Source organism: Cryptomeria japonica, chromosome 10, assembly GCF_030272615.1.
Source record: "Cryptomeria japonica chromosome 10, Sugi_1.0, whole genome shotgun sequence".
Taxonomy (NCBI): domain Eukaryota; kingdom Viridiplantae; phylum Streptophyta; class Pinopsida; order Cupressales; family Cupressaceae; genus Cryptomeria; species Cryptomeria japonica.
Window position 1 is genome coordinate 375,574,804 of NC_081414.1, and position 20,221 is coordinate 375,595,024.

At 37.1% G+C, this 20,221-nt stretch overlaps 1 protein-coding gene across 1 annotated transcript in view; it reads left to right on the forward strand.

The window, feature by feature from the left end:
• The window catches only part of LOC131075859 (cyclin-C1-1), a 180,545-nt gene that overhangs the window by 71,470 nt on the left and 88,854 nt on the right, over positions 1 to 20,221 (forward strand). The window contains exons 5-6 of the mRNA XM_058012776.2: positions 16,932 to 17,059; positions 17,241 to 17,352. Coding sequence (XP_057868759.1) covers positions 16,932 to 17,059; positions 17,241 to 17,352 — 240 coding nt within the window. The remainder of the gene's footprint in view (positions 1 to 16,931; positions 17,060 to 17,240; positions 17,353 to 20,221) is intronic.

The window sequence follows — 20,221 nt, forward strand, 5'->3', positions numbered from 1 at the left end:
TTCTCCTCCTCCTCTTCCTACTACTTCTAACTATTCTTAACTTCTATTAACTATTGCTCTATTTTTAACCTTTACAAATGAGAAGGCCAAGCCTTTTATAGACTTCCCAATTACAAATGAAGGCTCCGGATTGATTCTAAATCAACAACCAAGATCATTGAAAGAAACCGTAATTTGAGGTAGTTACAATTAGCACCTCTTTACATTTAATAACCTCCAATGAGAAAATTACAAGTCCTTAAATGCACATCCTTTTGAGGAAAAGTACTTATGAAAATTAACCTAGCTTCAATGGCACAATTTACAAGGAGAAGATGATGACATTACATGTCCACTTGTTCTCCTTTAGATAAGTTAGGTTTGATTAATCCAGACATGTTGACCTTGAATTGTTCAATTGGTTGGAGATGAATAGGTGCTACCTCAGCTTGCATTTGTTGTAACTTTCATCCTTCATCACAAAGAAGTCTTTGCATCTCTAGCAAAATCTCTGGATAGTCAACATCATCCAGCTTTTTGACTGATTGTAATGGTTTATATTCCCAAATTGCATCATCTTTATATCTCCACTGGTTGAGTTTCTAACTTTGATCAACCCCTCTGAAACTATCTTCCTTGTCCTTAGGCTTCATTGAGCATTTTCTTCTTCATCTTTGGAATTCTTTTGCTATCTTCCTCTTCTCCATCAATGTCTTTGTTTTCATCTTTTGCTATCCTCCTTGGAAATCCTTGGCCTTGATCGCCTTGTCGTAATTGTATCCTCCATTTTGTAATGTCCTTCCTTGTCATCCTCTTGAAGTGTTGATCTTATATCTGCTTTTGTTGAGTCCTCTATTATAGAGCAATCCTTCTTTGTGATCTTCTTGAACTTGTTGATCTTGTCTTCCTTTTCCTTTTTGATTTCTTTCATCCTACTCCATTTCCATCATCTTCCTTGATGTATTTATCTTGTCCTCTTCGAGTCATATTTGTATCCTTCCCCACCACTTCATGTAATCACTCTTGCGAGAGAGAAGAAGTTTCTTGTATCATCCTAGGTTAGTAAAACGCAAGGAGATTATGATAATCAAATGAAAGTTCAACCTTGCATTCTTAATTTATTTTCAAGAACTCTAAAAGAAAATTCATGATAATCATCGTTCAACAATTGTGAAACAAATTGCACCTTACAATAACATTAATAATTTCACCAAATTTGCTTCACGAACCTTTCTTAAATCAGGAAACAACTTTGTCAACCCTTGGAATTTTCTGGAAATGACTTGGAAATTCCCTAAAAATTGATCTCAAAATAACTTCACTTCAGTTTTAAATGACGTTTTTCTTGCTTTGAAATCCTGAAATTCTTAATTTGGTGAAGGGATTCGCTTCAAATCTGAATGTGAATCGCCTTCCTCTTCTGTACAACTCGCCTCCATGGGTCTTGGACCTGATTTTCCTTGACAAAAATCACCTTCAATTCTGCTGGTATTCGCTTATCTCTGCCTGAATTTGCTTGTGGATTGAATTGAATTTGATGTGGAAAGACTCCCGTTTGATCTTTCATTTATATGCGTTCATAGCAACTTGATAAGGGAGGTCGGCCAGATTTAATTTATGTCATTAAAACTACAACCCTCTATTCTTGTCAAGCTGTCCTTCATCCTTTATATTTTGGAGGGATTTTCATGTTTTGCAATCCAAGTTGGCCTTCTAAGATCATTGATTTTATCTTGTATTGAAGGGTATAAATGCAAGGTAAGTGTTTATACTCTTCCTTGGCATCATTTTCACCAACACAAGGACTAGTGGGTGCAAATTCCATGTGTTCATGGACACTTGGGTGTGAATTTCATGTGTGCAGGGACTCATAGGCACATTTAGAGGCTGTCCATGGACTCATAGGCGCGAATCAAGGTTGTCCAAGGACTTCTAGGTACATTTCCAAGGTGGAGAAGGACTAGAGGGTGCATTTTCACATAGTGCAAGGATTAGTGAGCGCATTTTGAAGGTGTCCAAGGACAAGTGAGCGCATATTCACCTTGTGCATGGACAAGAGGGTGGGTTTGGAGCATTGACAAGGACTCCTCATGAAATTCTAAGGGAAATTCGATCTTGAGAGGGATGATCCATATTTGAACCTTGGATTTCACATTTCAATTTTAGATTTCCACATCTCAACTTAGGATCTTGAAGGGGAAACTTGCATCATACATGGATATTGAGTGGAATCCAAATTTCAATCTGAATTTTCCATGAAAATTACAACTTTTATCCAAGGGTAAAAAAAAGGTCTAAGAATTTTCCTTATTTTCCTTTCTCGTCAAGGTCGGAAATCCGACTTTGACAAGGAATTTTCGTGTCTTTATATTACATTTTTGAATTTTCTTCTCCGAATTCACACTTAGCATCTTCCAAATTTCACCTTCTTGACAACTTCTCTCGACAACATTTTTCACAATATTTTTGGCAACATTCTATGCTTTGCAAAGTCTCTCTCAATTTCACCCTCTATTCCCAATCTTGAAGTTCACTCATAGATTTTGAACTTGAATTCTTGACTGGATCATACCCTTCTAAGGATAAAATTTTGTACTCTCAAGTTATTTCAAGGATTGATCAATGTATTTCCTGACTGACAAGGGTTTACAACCTTTTTGCTAGGGAGCTAAAGGACTAAAATTGCTACCAAGCTAAGCAACACAACACCTAACCTAGCAAGCGGTGAGAAAGAGGGGTCCCCATTTGCAATGGGGCGTGTGTGTTTACAACACAACACCACACAAAAGACTTGTCATGATTTGCTGGTCTTTTGGCCATGAATGCATAGAAGGCTGACTCCTCCTTTGAACCCTTTGCGACATGAGCCTGTTGTTGAGACCCTCCGTAGTTGGATTTTTGATCAGCCAACCTCTCTCTACAGAACTTCTTCATGTGACCAAGTTAACCACAATAGTGACACCCTCCCGCTATCTAGAGACACAAAAAACGAGATAAAAACTTCTCAAATACCTTTGATTTTTTTTGGATTAAAAAAACAAAACAAAAACCCACGATTTGTTTTTAAAAAATCATGCAAAAATTTTGAATACCCACGATTTTTTTGAAAATCACTCTAAACCTTCACAGTTTTGAAAATCCACAATTTTGCCAAAAGTCGTAAAAAAAACCAGGTTAAAAACCCTCCACTGCTTTGGAGAAAACAACACCCATGGTTTTGTAAAAAAATTGAGCAAAACCTCAATACTTGTCACGATCCTACCAGAAGAAGGGCAAACGCAGCATAAGTAAAATCGTCTTGATTTGAAGATTTTGCTATTCGCCAATCAAAAGTCTACACTAGCGATCAACCCCAATCTCACATAACAAATAATTAACAAGTTTGAGGGATATTTGTTAAGGCATTGATTAATTCCAAGGGGTGCAATTTGTGAAGGGTCCAAAGGGCTTGAAGACAAGGGGCAACCGTTGCAAGAGGCATGCCTCTTCAAGCGCAAAAAGGTATTAAGGGCAAGATTGGCCTCCAAGAAGGGAATAATAGAATAGAAGCAAATACAACCATCGATTAAGAAGATCACAGTCAAATCAGGCATAAGAGAATCAAACTTCTAACCATGTCAGATTTTCTATAACAATCAACAAAGACAAGAGTTAAGCATTTGAACAAGGGAGAATTGACAGTCTCGTTATTATTACAATGAACAACAATCTATATATTGATAAAAGAATTGTGGCTCTAAATCAAGGTACTAAATTGACAATTTACATTCCCATGCCTGATCCAAACCCTATTTGGGGATCCTAGGGCAAATTGAGTAAAGTCTCAATAGGGCACATTATAGTATTTTTGCAGAAACGTCGTTTGTCCTAGATGTTATTTTTAGTACTTTCAGATTGAATAAAACTCAGAAAATTAGAATAAGGTTAATTAACTTATTGTTTTCCAGACTTAAGCATAATAAAGGAAATGAAATGCAAAAGACAAAACACAGTTACCCTGGGAAAACCTCCTAGGAGGAAAAACCCAGCCAAAGGATCCTCAGATCTGATTATGATTTTGAATTCAACTGAACATTACATATGATCTCCAGCCTCTTATGAAGTTCGCTGTATGGTCTCCAGCTTCTTATGAAGTTTGCTGCCCTTAATTTGGGATCTGCAGGTGTCTAATGGAGTTCGCTATCTCCTATTGATGATCTGAAGTTCACTGCCTTTAACTAGGGATCTGCAGATGTCTGATGGAGTTCGCTGTCTCCTATTGAGGATCTGCTGCTAACTAATGGAGTTCGCTGTTTGCCAGATGCCTTTAATATAAAGTTCGCTTTTCACTGAATAAAATTTTCATCTGCCAAAGTTGGAATGATGATAATGAGAAGCAAGAGTCACATTTATAGGAGACTTATTTCCTTTTAACATGTCGGCCTTCATGTATTAACATTATTAATTATATTAATTATATTAATTCCTTTTAATTGAATTGAATAGGGTCGGCCCTATCAAGGAGGCGTGATATGTTTTTTTTTCTGATAAAGAAATTTTCTCCTAAACTAGCCCTACCCTGGCGCCCCCCCGACTATTCTAGTTGCTGATTCGCCCTTCAAATAGTAGGGGGAGGAATATTAGTTTAGGGGCCGGATGAAGGTTGGCCCTATCCAATCTATTGTTCAAATCACCAATTCGATGGGTAGGGAGTAAGTGTAGCGTGGGAGCCTTTTTAGGTGGGAGCCGAGGAGTATTGGGCCTGGCCCTATATGATGGAGGCGGATTCCAATGTTGGAATCCGCCAACCCTAATTACAAACAACACTCCCTCTTAATTAGGGAATAGAATCATAATCATAATCTTCTAGCTTGCACACAAGCATAGACTGGATCCACCTTGCATTACTCACAGAGGGTGGAGAGGATCCTTTTCTACCATCTTACATTGCCCGCAGAGGATGGTTTAACAATTACACTTCCCTTTTACAATACCATCTTACATTGCCCGCAGAGGATGGTTAATAAATACACTTCTCCCTGAGAAGTTTACAATACCACCTTACATTGCCTGCAGAGGGTGGCTAACATTTACAACACCATCTTACATTGCCCGCAGAGGATGGTTAAGAATTATACTTCTCCCTGAGAAGTTTACACTACCACCTTACATTGCCCGCAGAGGGTGGATTTATACAATACAAAGTATCATTGAACTTGAGACTCCCTCTCAATCGGAGTTTCATTTTCTACAATACCGAGTCTATCCCTGAAGTACACAAACTTCACTTTGGATAGAGGCTTGGTAAGGATATCTGCAACCTGCTCATCAGTGCTGATGTATTTCAGCTGAATGGCACCCCTTTGCACCATATCCCGAATGAAGTGATAATGGGTTTCCACATGTTTTGACCTGTCATGAAACACTGGATTGATAGGCATTTTAATACAACTCTGGTTATCACAGTGAATAACTGTAGTGTCCCATGGCTGACCAAACAGTCCAGCAAGAAGCTTACGAAGCCACACTGCTTCTCTGGATGCTACACTTGCTGCAATATACTCATCTTCAACAGTACTCAATGCCATTGAGGATTGTTTTCTGCAGGCCCAAGAGATTACTGCAGAACCCAAGCTGAAACAAATACCGGAGGTGCTTTTCCTGTCTTTGACACATCCAGCCCAGTCTGCATCAGAATAACCTTCCAAGGTTATTGGGGTGTTACGTGGATACTTCAGCCCAAAGCCAACTGTGCCCCGCAAGTATCTTAGAATATGCTTGGCTGCAACAAGGTAAACATGCCTGGGCAAACTCATGAACTGACTGAGGGCATTCACAGCAAAATATATGTCTGGTCTAGTGTTAACTAGATACATCAGTGATCCAATCAACTGTCGGTACTCGGATGGATCTGCAAATTCAGAGTTAGCTGCAGAAACACTTAACTTCTTTAAGTTAGATTCCATAAGAGTAGACATTGGTTTACAATCCATCATTCTAAATCTTTTCAAAATGTCAATAGTATACTTCCCTTGACTTAGAAAGATTTCGTTAGATCTTTGCCATACTTCTAGACCTAGGAAATAATGCATTAGACCTAAATCTTTCATTTCAAATTCTGAAGCTAATTCTTTCTTGCATCTAATAATAAGTTCATCTTTACCAGTCAAAAATAAGTCATCCACATAAAGAACTAGAATTAGCATTTCATCATTGGCTACTTTAAAGTAAATGTTACGGTCAACATCATTTTTACAAAAACCTAGACTTCGCAAATATTTATCAATTCTTTCATACCAAGCATGAGGAGCTTGTTTAAGACCATATAGAGCTTTCTTTAACCTGCACACATGGGTTAATCTATCTTGAATCTCATATCCCTCAGGTTGCTCAATATAGACTTCTTCCTCAATGACACCATTGAGAAAGGCAGTCTTAACATCCATCTGATGTAGTTTCCAACCCTTAGAAGCAGCAATATCAATTATTGTTCTAATGGAAGTATATCTAGCAACAGGAGCGAATGTTTCTTCATAGTCTATGCCTTCCTTTTGGGAAAAACCACGCGCTACAAATCTAGCCTTATATTTTTCAATACTACCATCAGCATTATGTTTAATTTTAAATAACCATTTAGAGGAAACAACAGACTTACCTTTGGGTCTGGGCACAAGGTCCCACACATCATTCTTGATGATTGACTGATATTCTTCATCCATAGCAAGCTTCCAGGCATGATGACTTATGGCTTCTTCAACATTGCAAGGTTCAGTTTCAATGAGATTACACATTAAAGAAACATAGTTGGAAAATACCTGAGGTCTCTTAGTTTCACGGAAGGTGCCACTTGGAGCAGCAAATCTTTCAGCTTCTTGAATGGTGTTTCTTACCCAAAGTGGTCTCTTCTTGGTAACGACAATGTCACTAGGAATATCAGTGGGATTCATGGGTTCTGGAGGATCATCATGATCATCTTGAGGTGGAGGTTCAACTTGCTCACTCTGAATCTCAGGGTTAGTATCAACGTTCATATTTTGATTATCATCAGATTCATCAATAACACAAGAACCCTTCGATTTCTTAAACGCAATGTCTTCTTCAAATTTAACATCCTTACTTACCTCAACATACCTTTGACCTGGGATGTAAATCCTGAATGCTTTGGAGGATTCACTGTATCCGACTAGCATGCCTTTCTTTCCGGAGGGTTCCAACTTTGATCGCTTTTCCTTGGGCACATGAACATAGACAGGACTTCCAAAGATCCTGAGGTGACTAATGTCTGGTTTGAGTCCCGTGAAGGCTTCTTCCGGGGTCATGTTCTTTAGAGCACGATGAGGACATCTGTTCTGGATATATACTGCTGTTCTAGAAGCCTCAGCCCATAGGAAGGTCTTCAAGTCTTGATCGTGAATCATAGCCTTTGCAGCCTCCACAATGGTCCTATTCTTTCTTTCAACAACACCATTTTGTTGAGGATTGTATGGAACACAAAACTCCCTCTTAATTCCTGACTCAACACAAAAATCATGAAAGCTACCGGAGGTGTATTCACCTCCATTGTCAGATCTTAAACATTTGATTCTTTTACCAGAGAGGTTTTCAGTTAATGCTTTAAACTCCTTAAATTTACTTAAGACTTCATCAGATTCTTTAGATTTCAAGAAGTAGATCCAAGTTTTCCTAGAGAAATCATCTATGAAGATTACATAATAAAAGAATCCACTAGGAGATGCTATAGACATAGGACCACATAAATTAGAATGAACAAGTTCTAGTTTGTCTTTAGCTCTATTTTCACTTTTATGAAAAGGACTTTTAACATTCTTACCAATAGCACAACCTTTACAAGTGTTATCATGAATTTGTCTGAGTTTAGGCATACCTTTGACTAGCCTTTCAAGGTATGGAAGAGCTTGATAATGTAGATGTCCAAGTCTTCTATGCCATAACTCACATGATTCTGGGGCCTCATTAATGAGAGCTTGAATAGGGTTAGTAGAGAGCTTATAAAGACTATCATATCTATGACCAATTATATGAGCAGATTCAAAACTATCTTTCTTAGACCAAGCAAGAACTTTTCCTTCAGAAAATGCAATTTGATAACCTTTATCTTCTAGAGCAGAAATGGAAATTAGGTTTCTTTTAATTCCAGGAACAAACAATATATCACTAAGATGCAAGGAAATACTAGAATCTAATTTTAGAGAAGTAGAGCCAGAACCTCTTACCGAATAACGAGCGTCATCACCAATTACTACGTGAAGGCTGGTATCCTTTTCTACTAGGCCTAAAAGATGATCGCAGTAACTTGTGATGTGTCTGGAGGCACCACTGTCAATCAACCATGTATTGCTATTTGAGGGAGCACTGCTAGATAGAGTGGAGATGAATAAGAAGTCATCATTTTGTTCTGAGACTTCATTTAGGTTTGCTGCACTTTGGTTAGGGTTAAACTGACATTCCTTAGCATAATGACCGAATTTGTCACATCTAAAACATCGCACACGCGAGGTATCTCTTGGTTTCTTCCAAGGGTGTTGGGAACTAAAGGATCTGGAATCCCTATTTCTTCTAGGATAAGGTTGCTTCCAATTTCCCCTTTTCTTGCATTGAGCTGCAAGCATGTGATGTTCATCTACATGGGGGCTCTTGGATTGACTCCTTGTGAAGAGGCGAGACTCTTCCTGGATGCAATCATTCTTAAGGCGATCAAGAGTAGGTAACTCCGACCGACCACTTACGGTTTGGATAAATGACTCGCAAGAGAGAGGTAGACCATTAAGGGCAATCATGACAAGGTCTTTATCTTCCATGTTATGGCCAATTAAACCTAGCTGATTCTTTAGTTCTGAAATTTTTATGAAATAGGAAATAACAGAATCTTCTTTAGCCATTTTGATATTAAGTAGTTGTTGTCTTAACGTAATTGCCCTACTAAGATTGTTAACTTCATATGTACCTTGTAGATGGCTGAACATTTCCCTTGCAGTGGTGAATGAGGCAATAGAGGTGACGAGGTGGTCTTTGACTGAATCAATAAGAATCTTCCTGGCCTTGATAGCATCCCTTTTGAATTGTTTCAACTTAGCTGCATCCGAAGGCTCAGTTAGCTCTTTCGCTTCAATGAATTGGAGAAGATCTTCTTCCTCAAGAGCCAACTTGATTTGAACTTTCCATGTAGTAAAATTTAGATTCCCATCAAGCCTATCTTCAACTTTCAGCCCCATTGACCTGATCTGCAAAAGCTACAACAATCTGGAAATAAAGGTGTACTGAATTTTAAATCTGAAGATTGATCTAACCAATTAGCTCTGATACCATGTTATTTTTAGTACTTTCAGATTGAAGAAAACTCAGAAAATTAGAATAAGGTTAATTAACTTATTGTTTTCCAGACTTAAGCATAATAAAGGAAATGAAATGCAAAAGACAAAACACAGTTACCTTGGGAAAACCTCCTAGGAGGAAAAACCCAGCCAAAGGATCCTCAGATCTGATTATGATTTTGAATTCAACTGAACATTACATATGATCTCCAGCCTCTTATGAAGTTCGCTGTATGGTCTCCAGCTTCTTATGAAGTTTGCTGCCCTTAATTTGGGATCTGCAGGTGTCTAATGGAGTTCGTTGTGTCCTATTGATGATATGAAGTTCACTGCCTTTAACTAGGGATGTGCAGATGTCTGATGGAGTTCGGTGTCTCCTATTGAGGATCTGCTGCTAACTAATGGAGTTCGCTGTCTACTGTTGAGGATCTGCTGCTAACTAATGGAGTTCGTTGTTTGCCAGATGCCTTGAATATAAAGTTCGCTTTTCATTGAATAAAATTTTCATCTGCCTAAGTTGGAATGATGATAATGAGAAGCAAGAGTCACATTTATAGGAGACTTATTTCCTTTTAACATGTCGGCCTTCATGTATTAACATTATTAATTATATTAATTATATTAATTCCTTTTAACATAATTGAATAGGGTCGGCCCTATCAAGGAGGCGTGATATGTTTAAGTGTAGCGTGGGAGCCTTATTAGGTGGGAGCCGAGGAGTATTGGGCCTGGCCCTATATGATGGAGGCGGATTCCAATGTTGGAATCCGCCAGCCCTAATTACAAACAACACTAGAAACCCTAGGCATGACTCCAAAACATTGCAAAAAAATGACTAATGATTTTGATGAAAAAATCGTGCAAAAAACTCTTGTTGAAGCAAAACCAAGTCCGATTAAAAAAAAATTATTTGCAAAAATGAATAGCAAGAAATCACGATTTTATAAAAATCATCAAAATTTTTTGTTGAAGACGGAAAGGACAAAATCATCAAAAAGACATTTGCTTGAAACCCTTCGCATAGAAAAAAGTAGTTGCAACCGCTGCAAAAAGAAAAATGACTCGTTGCGAGTAGAAATGATCAGGAAGCATGAACCAAAAAGCCATGATTTTTATCAAAAATCGTTCAAACGCTTTGTTGGTAAAAATCCTCGATCTCCAATAGAAAAAACCACAACTTTTATTCGATAAAAAATCTGTGAAAAAACCCCCATGATTTTTGTTTTTAAAAAAAGATCAAAAAACGTCTATAAATTTCCTCAAAATTTATAAGTAAATGGATCATGAATAAAAAAAAAAAATTTCACCCAAAAATAACCTATGCTCTAATATCATGAAATGATAATTGATTGTTGTATTAACAAAGGAGAGGAATACTCCTTATATAAACAATTACAAAAGATCTTTCCATAAGGGAAATGATTGAGAAATAAAGAGAGAATAGAAAGATTCTAAATACTATTGACTTATTGAAAAGAAAGTTACTAAAAACTAACAAAACGACCATTATAAGCTGAATATTACAATATTACTTTAATATTTAACTCATGTTTAGAGTTCCTATCTCTTATCCATATTAGTTTGTAGTTGCGTCAACAGGGGGGATACTTCTTTCCCTTAATAGTTGTAGGCTAAGTTATTGGGCTTGGGCCTTGTAGCCCAGATGCGGGTCCAGGTCCGCATCGGGTTCAGGTCCACGTTCGGTATGGGGTCCGGTTCGCCGCTCAGAAAATCATAAGCTTATTTTTTTAATATGAATTTGTAGTTAGTGTTTTTTATATTTTTAATTCATAAATGCTGTTAAAGTTTTCAAATAAAGTTATTGATTATTTGATTATTATATATATTATTATAATATAACATAATAGAATATTATGTTATATAATAATATTGTAATTTTTTTATATATATTATTATATATAATAATATTAATATTATTTTATGTATATTTTGTTGCCACAAGGAATCTCCATGACCCAGCCCAACACCCATTTGGGCCGAGTTGAGGCAAGACTAGTCCTTGGGGATGTACCAAGGAGCCCGCAAGCCAAGTGCATTAGGTGATCCTGGGCCTCAGAGTCGAACCCAAGACTAATGGGGAGTAAACCCATGACCCAAGCCAATTCTGCTACCCTTTCGGGCTTATTGTTTATATATATATATATAGTTTTTGTACTAATGAACCCAAAATGAACGCAAACCCCTGTTCAAAATTTTCCCGAAATGGCGAACTGGGTTCTCGAACCCGAACCGGTTCCTGAACTGGAACCTGCAACTTAGGTTGTAGGACAAGTTGCTTCCATTCTGTATTCATGTATAGTAGAACAATCTGTGGTAGAGAATTGGAAGCATCAAATCAATTCCAAATTTGGTTCTTTGTCTTGCAGTTTAATTTATTTTCTTTTATTGGAACAAATCTATTTAATTATGCCAAAAAACACCTCCGCATATATTTTTATATAAATTGTAAAGTAAGATAAAGCATAGAAGCATTAATCATTTGGGGAATTAATCGGCAAAACAAAATAGCGTAAAAAATTGTAGAAATATAATCAAAAACTACTTTTTTATATATTTAAGGGCATTTCCATAGCATAGAGATATTGTAGGCAATTAAAATAGAGACTTCAACACATGAATTGTAGAAAATAGATTTTCGTTGGTTATATTCATATCGTTGATTACATTGCACAAAACATACCACAACATAAATAATATCTAGATGGTGACAGTTGTCAAAATGTCGATTACAATATAGTTTGTGACTTTGTACAAAGTCAACTTGTAAACTAAGTGCAAAATTCCAAAAAATCAATTGTAGTCAATGACATGCTAGAGGATAGGAGGCCCTAATGATGAAGTTCCTGGGTGAGAGCCTGTCCTAAGTCGTTCAATCCATTTAGGATCCATGTTGGCCATCTTCATGAGATCAAAATCTTCAGGCTCAATTGGAGTATCATCATCATCAGCAGCAACAATCCACTTAGACTCTAGATCTATCTCATCGAGGTCAATTGGCTCACTTTCCTCAATAGTTCTTGATTTTGCCCATGTCTAAAATTAGTCTTTGCCTTACAAGTGAAAAACACAATGAGTACAATTTCAACTAACTACAAGTATATATTAATATTCTTACCTTGAGCTTTCTTTAGCTTCGAGCGAAGGTTGTGGTGAACAAACACCAACTCATTCATCCATTGTTGTGTTAGGTGGTTGCGTTTCTTGGAATGTATGTGTTCAAAAAGACTCCAATTATGCTCACAAGCGTATGAGCTGCATGGTTGGCTCAAAATGCGCACCACCATCCACCTAAACTTTGGTAATTCGTCACCAAAACAAGCCCACCATTGATCTGAAAAACACATTATATGGAAATAATATTGTAAGAATATCTTAAAATTTGAACAAATTTAATGACCAATTTGGCAAAATAAAGAGACAGTCAAAAGTTTATAGAGTTTACTTGGTTGGAAGGTCTTTCTACTTTCCATGGCAGCCCTAGAAGAGAGAAAACCCCTAGCCTGCTTGTACATTTCCAACTTTGTCATAGCTGCATTAAATTTATCCGATTTGGAAACATTTTGTCCATGCACTTGAAGAAGCCTTGTTTGATCTCAACATCAATATCCATGAATGGAGTCTTGTAGAATAACGATGTATTGAGAAAGTATCCTACAACATGGAGAGGAGAGTGCATCTGTCCATCCCATCTCCTACCAATTATGTCCCACAATGACATATACCTCTCCCTGTTTTGCCAACTTACTCCTTATCACCTTCTTGGCCCTATTCATGGCCTCATACACATATCTCATGGGGGATTTTTCCCCATCCACTAGTCTCAAGACTTTTACTAGAGGCTCTGAAAATTCTACAATTTGTTCAATCGATTCTCAAAAGCTAGTAGAATACATGTATTGTGCCACTGCGATGGAATTTGATTGATTTGTGAAGCCCAATTCCATCCACTTAGCTGAAACAAGCATTCGCCTCAAATTATTTTTTTGTTCACATAGTTTCTGTAATGCAAGGAAGTGTGTTGCAAATCTTGTCACCCCTGGTCGAACTAGCTCCTTGCCTCTTGTGAAAGAGCGCATTATAAACAAAATCCTCGTGATTATAAATAAATTTGGTAACCTTGTGAGCCTTTTGCAATGCCTCCTTAATACATTAAATTTTTCCAATGTACTTCAGGGTTAGATCAAGGTAATGTGCTGCACATGGTTTAAAAAACATAAGGGGTATTTTTCAGTCAGAATTCTCCCAGCAACAACACAAGCAACAACATTGTCTGTGATAAATTGAACCACATTTTGTGGCCCTACATCCATAATTACCATGTCATACATATTGAACAATGTAGCTGCGGATTATATTAGATGCATCCACAGATTTCAAAAAAATATTGCCAATCTCACAAGAGACAAGGAAGTTAATGAGGGTTCGGTTCCTTCTATCTGTCTAGCCATCTGACATAATGTTGCAACCGGTAATAGCCCACTATAACCGATGCTCTTTAACAATATCTTCAACATCCCGTACTGCATCTTTGAGCATACCAACCCTCAATGACTCATAAGATGAGGCTTGAAACACAAGACCTATAGCTGCAATAGCATCCGCCATAGCTTGCCAATATGGAGATCTGAAAGCATGGATTGACAAGCTAGAGGAGTACCAAAAATTACCAATTGCCTTCTTTTCTTGTTCATGGACGATTTTCCTCCATCCTGTATTCTCCAAAGTGGCTTGTGATCTTGGTGTAGTACGAGTTTGGAAGAAATCATTAATGTTTCTTCCACTTGTGTTTGGTCCACATGCTATAGAAGAGGTTGCTGACCCAGATTCCCTGAAACCCCCATCTTCACCATCCTCTTCACCCAAACGGTTCCTCCTAGCATTTGCAGAACTAGAACCTAGTTCAACCCCTTGGCCTTACTCTCAGCAATCCCATCAAGAGATTGCTTTGCCCGATACGAGATATCTGCAGGGCATTCTTTGCAAATCTCAGTATTATTTCCTCCATTCTTTTGACAAATACCATTTGAAACAATAAATTCCACCATCGACTTCATTTAGACACCAATTGCATTTAACCTTCGTGCTACCAACAATTGGTGTGCAATGTGTCCATGCAAAGTCTTTTTGGCGTGGCATCGTGATCAAGAATCAGATCTGCAAAAGTATTTTAATGCAGTCTTTCAGCATTTTAATGTTATAGTTGTATGTTCATAAAGGATGCTAATGGTTCCAATAGATAATTTTAAAGATATGCATGAAGTTTTTGTAATAAACAAAGTTTTTTGTAATAAAAAACATGGGAATTTTGTTTGGCAGTGTTTGGTCTATAATTTGTACGGATAATCCAAACTCAAAGAACATTTTTCCAACATGAGGGCAATAATGACTAAAATGACAGATTGCTGCTATACTTTAAGAATATTTTTCCAACTTGTATCTTTTAGTAAAATAATGACTAAAATGACAGATTGCTGCTATACTTAAAGAGCAACAAATATCTCAGGTTCCTCCTAAAATGGCTACTACTCCTTCCACATCGAATGCTCCTCTAGAACAGGTACAAATAGATAATACTCCCAATTGGATGAAAACAACAGTTTTAAAAAAGAGGAAGATTGTGTCAGCAAAACAATTGAATATCAGTGTTCTCTCTTCTCTTCCAAGAATCAGGTACCAAAACATCCAAAGAGGCAAATCAGGTTAAAGAAAAGTTCTCTAGGGCACATCAGCACAGAGACAACAATTCTGCCCAAAGGAAAACAGAAATCCAAGAGATAGAAGCATCAGATTTCCATATTGTACAAACTGATTCGAGTGGATAAACAAGGCAGGGAAACCTAAATCTTTTTAGGCTTGTTTCAGACAATATCAGAGAAAGGGTGACAAAGTATGGAGAAGATAAAGCAGCTCTAAAAGCTCAAATCAAAGAGTTGCAAGAATATATGGCTAATTTGATCAAAGTTTCAAACCTTGTCTGAAATACCTCGACCCAGCAGTCAGTGCTAAAGGAACAAGAAAGTGAAACCTATTGGAAGCAACTGGATTAATTGGTTACATACAGAGAAGTTAGTCAGTAGTTGATCAATCAGGTAGGACAAAGGTATGTGAACCATTAATAAATTCTACAAAATTATGAGCAAAATCTAAACAGTTAAGAGGAAATATCTCAGAGATGGAACAAAGAATGCTTGATGATGTATCTCTGTTTTGAAAACTTCTTAGAGCATCTAAATACCATGGTTTCTCTGAATACGGGAAAATCAATCAGGTTGGGATCATAAAAGAAGCTAAGGAAAACCATATTTCTGATAATGAAGTAAAACCTGGGCCATTTTGATAATGATTGATGTGGCTATATTATCTAGGATAAATATTCTACCTTGGAGATGCTTCTACGCAAACATTAAGTGTTCTAGAACTATATACATATGAAGGTTAGATTTCAATTCACAAGTCTAATTGTAGAAACTAGTATATTGTTGCTAAAGGAATAATTCAAAGTTAAGCATAACCGAGCAAAATAAAACAGAAAAGGAATCGAACATTAGAATACAAAATAAGTAATAGTGCACTGTCACAATGTCAACAGTCACTAACACTGATTGTAATGGCAAGTAAAATCATTGAGAAAGAATACTGATATAAGAAAAGCTTAAATGAATATACTCTCCCCAAATGTGTGTCCATTTCACACAACAAACATACAGAGACAAACATATGTCTGTGTATGTTTGTGTATGTCTGTGACATACACACACATACACAGAGACAAACATACACACACATACACACACAAACATACAGGTCAATATACACATTACACAGTATGCAAGAATTAATTCGCTCGATAAAAGTATACATATACCTTGAATTAATTCGCAGAAATTGACGTCGCCGGTAATCACTGGTGAAGCCTCTGTCACGCGACCAAAAACCACTTCATATTCCCTTCACTTTGACTTTGACTTCGACTGGTGAAGCCTCTTTCTCCTTTGCCACGAGCTGAATGAATACCTCTGCCATGTGATGTAATAAATAGTGAATTTTGCAGACATTTTAGGGTTTTCACGGCTAATTTAGTGTTTCGCAGGATTTTGCGTGATTTATTCCTGATTAAACGCACGTTTTTTTCGTGATTAAAACACGAAATAATTGTTGAAAATCGGTAAAAATCGCTGACCGATTTTTTCTGATTTTTTGGGGAAAAAATCGCCTCTAGTGCCGATTCCCAATTAATCGAGTATAATCACGATTTTTTGCTGACTATTGCTTCTATGATTATAAAGTAGTTTCTTTCCCACCTTGTATATTTGGCTGTGATCAAAATTGATTAAAATCAGACAAGATGGTGATTGACTGAGTGCAAAATGAGTAGATGATAGTAGAGGTAGGCAGCCAGAAGCAGATCAAAGTAAATAACCAGGATTCTCAGCAGATTCACAATATATCCTTTTAGCAGCAGAGGATATCCCTTTTATCAACTAATTTTATGAAATCTATTTTTTGCAATCGCTATACTTGAACTTTGTCAGTCTTTGAAGTGGTAAAATTCTTGCTTGGCGTTGTATATATACATGTGGGGTTGAATAAGAGAATGACAGCGTTATGTTTTTTTCACAGAAAGAGCTTCGCAGAATATGATCCACGATTGGTAGCTCCAACTTGTTTGTACCTAGCATCAAAAGCAGAAGAGAGCACTATTCAAGTTAAACTACTAAGCTACTGCATGAAGAAGCCTCCTTTGAATGGTAATTATGCCTAAATTTTTCCTTTGTTGCTTCTTAATTCTTACATGATAGTATGATTCTACAAGTGGTACTTTTGCTTCCATAGTATTATTAATAATCATTTGCGTATGTTATGTATTCTGAGTTTACTTTAGAGCACATTTTGTTGGTTTTTTAATTGATCCTAGCACTGTGGATGAAGCTGATATCAAGCATAGATACGATTGGAAGGATGTGCTTGAGATGGAAATGAAGCTTCTGGAAGCTCTTGATTACTACTTAATCATCTATCATCCTTATCGTCCTCTAGTCCAGTAAGTATTGTTTTTAACAGATTACCATTCATATGCTTGTTTTCGTATTATTTACACTGTTTATCTAAATGTTAACCCTATTGGTTAATGTTTTTCTTTTTATAATATGGTGGTATTCATTCAGAATATTTTATTGAGAGAATTTCTACTCATTTGTATAATATTGGCGAATTTCTTTGTGCTTTATTCAATATAGTTTAAAATCACAACTTTTCAAATTACCTTTTGTCAAGGATGCAACTTATAATATTGCAATAAGAACATGGAATCTCACTATGTGGCAAGGATATGAGGTTGAAATAGATAGGCACTGAATTTTTTAGTTATTTTTTCATATATAGTGACATTATAGAATGAACTATGAAGTAAGTGAACTAAATTGCTAACCATGCTTCTATTTTCTTTTATTTGTGCCCAGAGTCGCTGGAGAAAAAGAAAAAATGTTGGTTCTATAATGTCTTTGATGACAGATTCTCTGGAAGGTGTACACATTCATATTAACATATTAATGAGAAGGGTTATGTTAACTTTAGTACTTTCAGATTGAATAAAACTCAGAAAAATCAGAATTAGTTTTAGCTAGGTTAATTAATTTATTGTTTTCCAGATTTAAGCATAATAAAAGAATTGAAATGCAAAAGGAACAAAACACAGTTACCCTGGGAAAACCTCCTAGGAAGAAAAACCCAGCCAAAAGATCCTCAGATCTGATTATGATTTGAATCCAACTGAATATTACACACTTATCTGGAGTCTAGATGTTGCAGTTACAAGGGAGATGACATAGAGGCCTTTGGATGTCATGAATTGCAGTCCTTATGACTTGCTGATTGTAACAATGGTGGCAGCAACCCTTTGATGAAGTTCTTTATTTCTTTGGAGATGATCTGCTGCCTTACTTAGGTTCGCTGCCTTCTTTTATTGATCTGCACATCTCTTAGTATAGTTCGCTGTGACTTAACTGCCTTAGAATGTGATTCGCTTCCTTAGAATATTTCGCACCTTATTCAAAAGACTGGAAAAATATGAATGTACATTGTGTGTAGCTTGTGCTTTATTTATAGGAGAGCAGTTTAAACATATTATTCATGTCGGCCTTCTTGCATTTAACATATTATTCATTTAATCCCTTTTAACCGAAATGCATAGGGTCGGCCCTATCAAGGAGTGGCGTGGAGACTTGTAGCGTGGGGTCCTTTTGGAGTGGCCGAAGTGTATAGGACCTGGCCCCATATTGGAGAAGGGGTTGGTCCCCTTAGGCGGATTCCAATGTTGCCCAAGGCAATTGGAATCCGCCGGGCCCTAATTATAACCAACACTCCCTCTAAATCAGGGCAAGAATTATAATCATAATCTTTCGTCTTGCACACAAGCATAGACTGGATCCACCTTGCATTGCCCGCAGAGGGTGGAGAAGATCTTTTTCTACCATCTTACATTGCCCGCAGAGGATGGTTGACCATCTTACATTGCCTGTAGAGGATGGTTTAATTTTTACAATACCATCTTACACTGCCCGTAGAGGATGGTTACTAATTATACTTCTCCCTAAGAAGTTTACAATACCACCTTACATTGCCTGCAGAGGGTGGTTAATATTTACAATACCATCGTACATTGCTCGCAGAGGATGGTTAATAATTATACTTCTCCCTGAGAAGTTTACAATACCACCTTACATTGCCCGCAGAGGGTGGTTAAAATGTACAATACCATCTTACATTGCCCGCAGAGGATGGTTAATAATTATACTTCTCCCTGAGGGGTTTATAATACCACCTTACATTGCCCGCAGCGGGTGGTTTTACATAATACAAAGTGTCACTGAAATTGAGACTCCCTCTCAATTGGAGTTTCATTTTCCACAATACCAAGTCTATCCCTGAAGCACACAAACTTCACTTTGGATAGAGGCTTGGTAAGAATATCTGCAACTTGCTCATCAGTGCTGACATACTTTAGCTGTATAGCACCTCTTTGTACCATATCCCGAACATAATGATAATGGGTTTCCACATGTTTTGACCTGTCATGAAACACTGGATTGATAGACATTCTAATACAACTCTTGTTATCACAGTGAATAACTGTAGGATCCCATGGCTGACCAAATAGCCAAGCAAGAAGCTTACGAAGCCATACTGCTTCTTTGGAAGCTACACTTGCTGCAATATGCTCAGCTTCAGCAATACTCAATGCCATTGAGGATTGTTTTCTGCAAGCCCAAGAGATCACTGCAGAACCCAAGCTAAAACAAATACCGGAGGTGCTTTTCCTGTCTTTGACGCTTCCAGCCCAGTCTGCATCAGAATAACCTTCCAAGGTTATTGGAGTGTTAAGTGGATACTTTAGCCCAAAACCAACCGTGCCTCGCAAATATCTTAGGATATGCTTGGCAGCAACAAGGTGAACATGCTTGGGTAAACTCATGAACTGGCTAAGAGCATTCACAACAAAACATATGTCTGGTCTAGTATTAACTAGATACATCAGAGATCCAATCAACTGTCGGTACTCGGATGGATCTGCAAAACCAGAGTTAGCTGTAGAAACACTCAACTTCTTTAAGTTAAATTCCATAGGAGTAGACATTGGTTTACAATCCATCATCCTAAATCTGTTCAGAATATCAATAGTATACTTTCCTTGACTTAGAAAGATTTCGTTAGATCTTTGCCATACTTCTAGACCTAGGAAATAATGCATTAGACCTAAATCTTTCATTTCAAATTCTGAAGCTAGTTCTTTCTTGCAACCAATAATAAGTTCATTTTTACCAGTAAGAAATAAGTCATCCACATAAAGAACTAGAATTAGCATTTCATCATTTGCTACTTTAAGGTAAATGTTAGGGTCAGCATCATTTTTA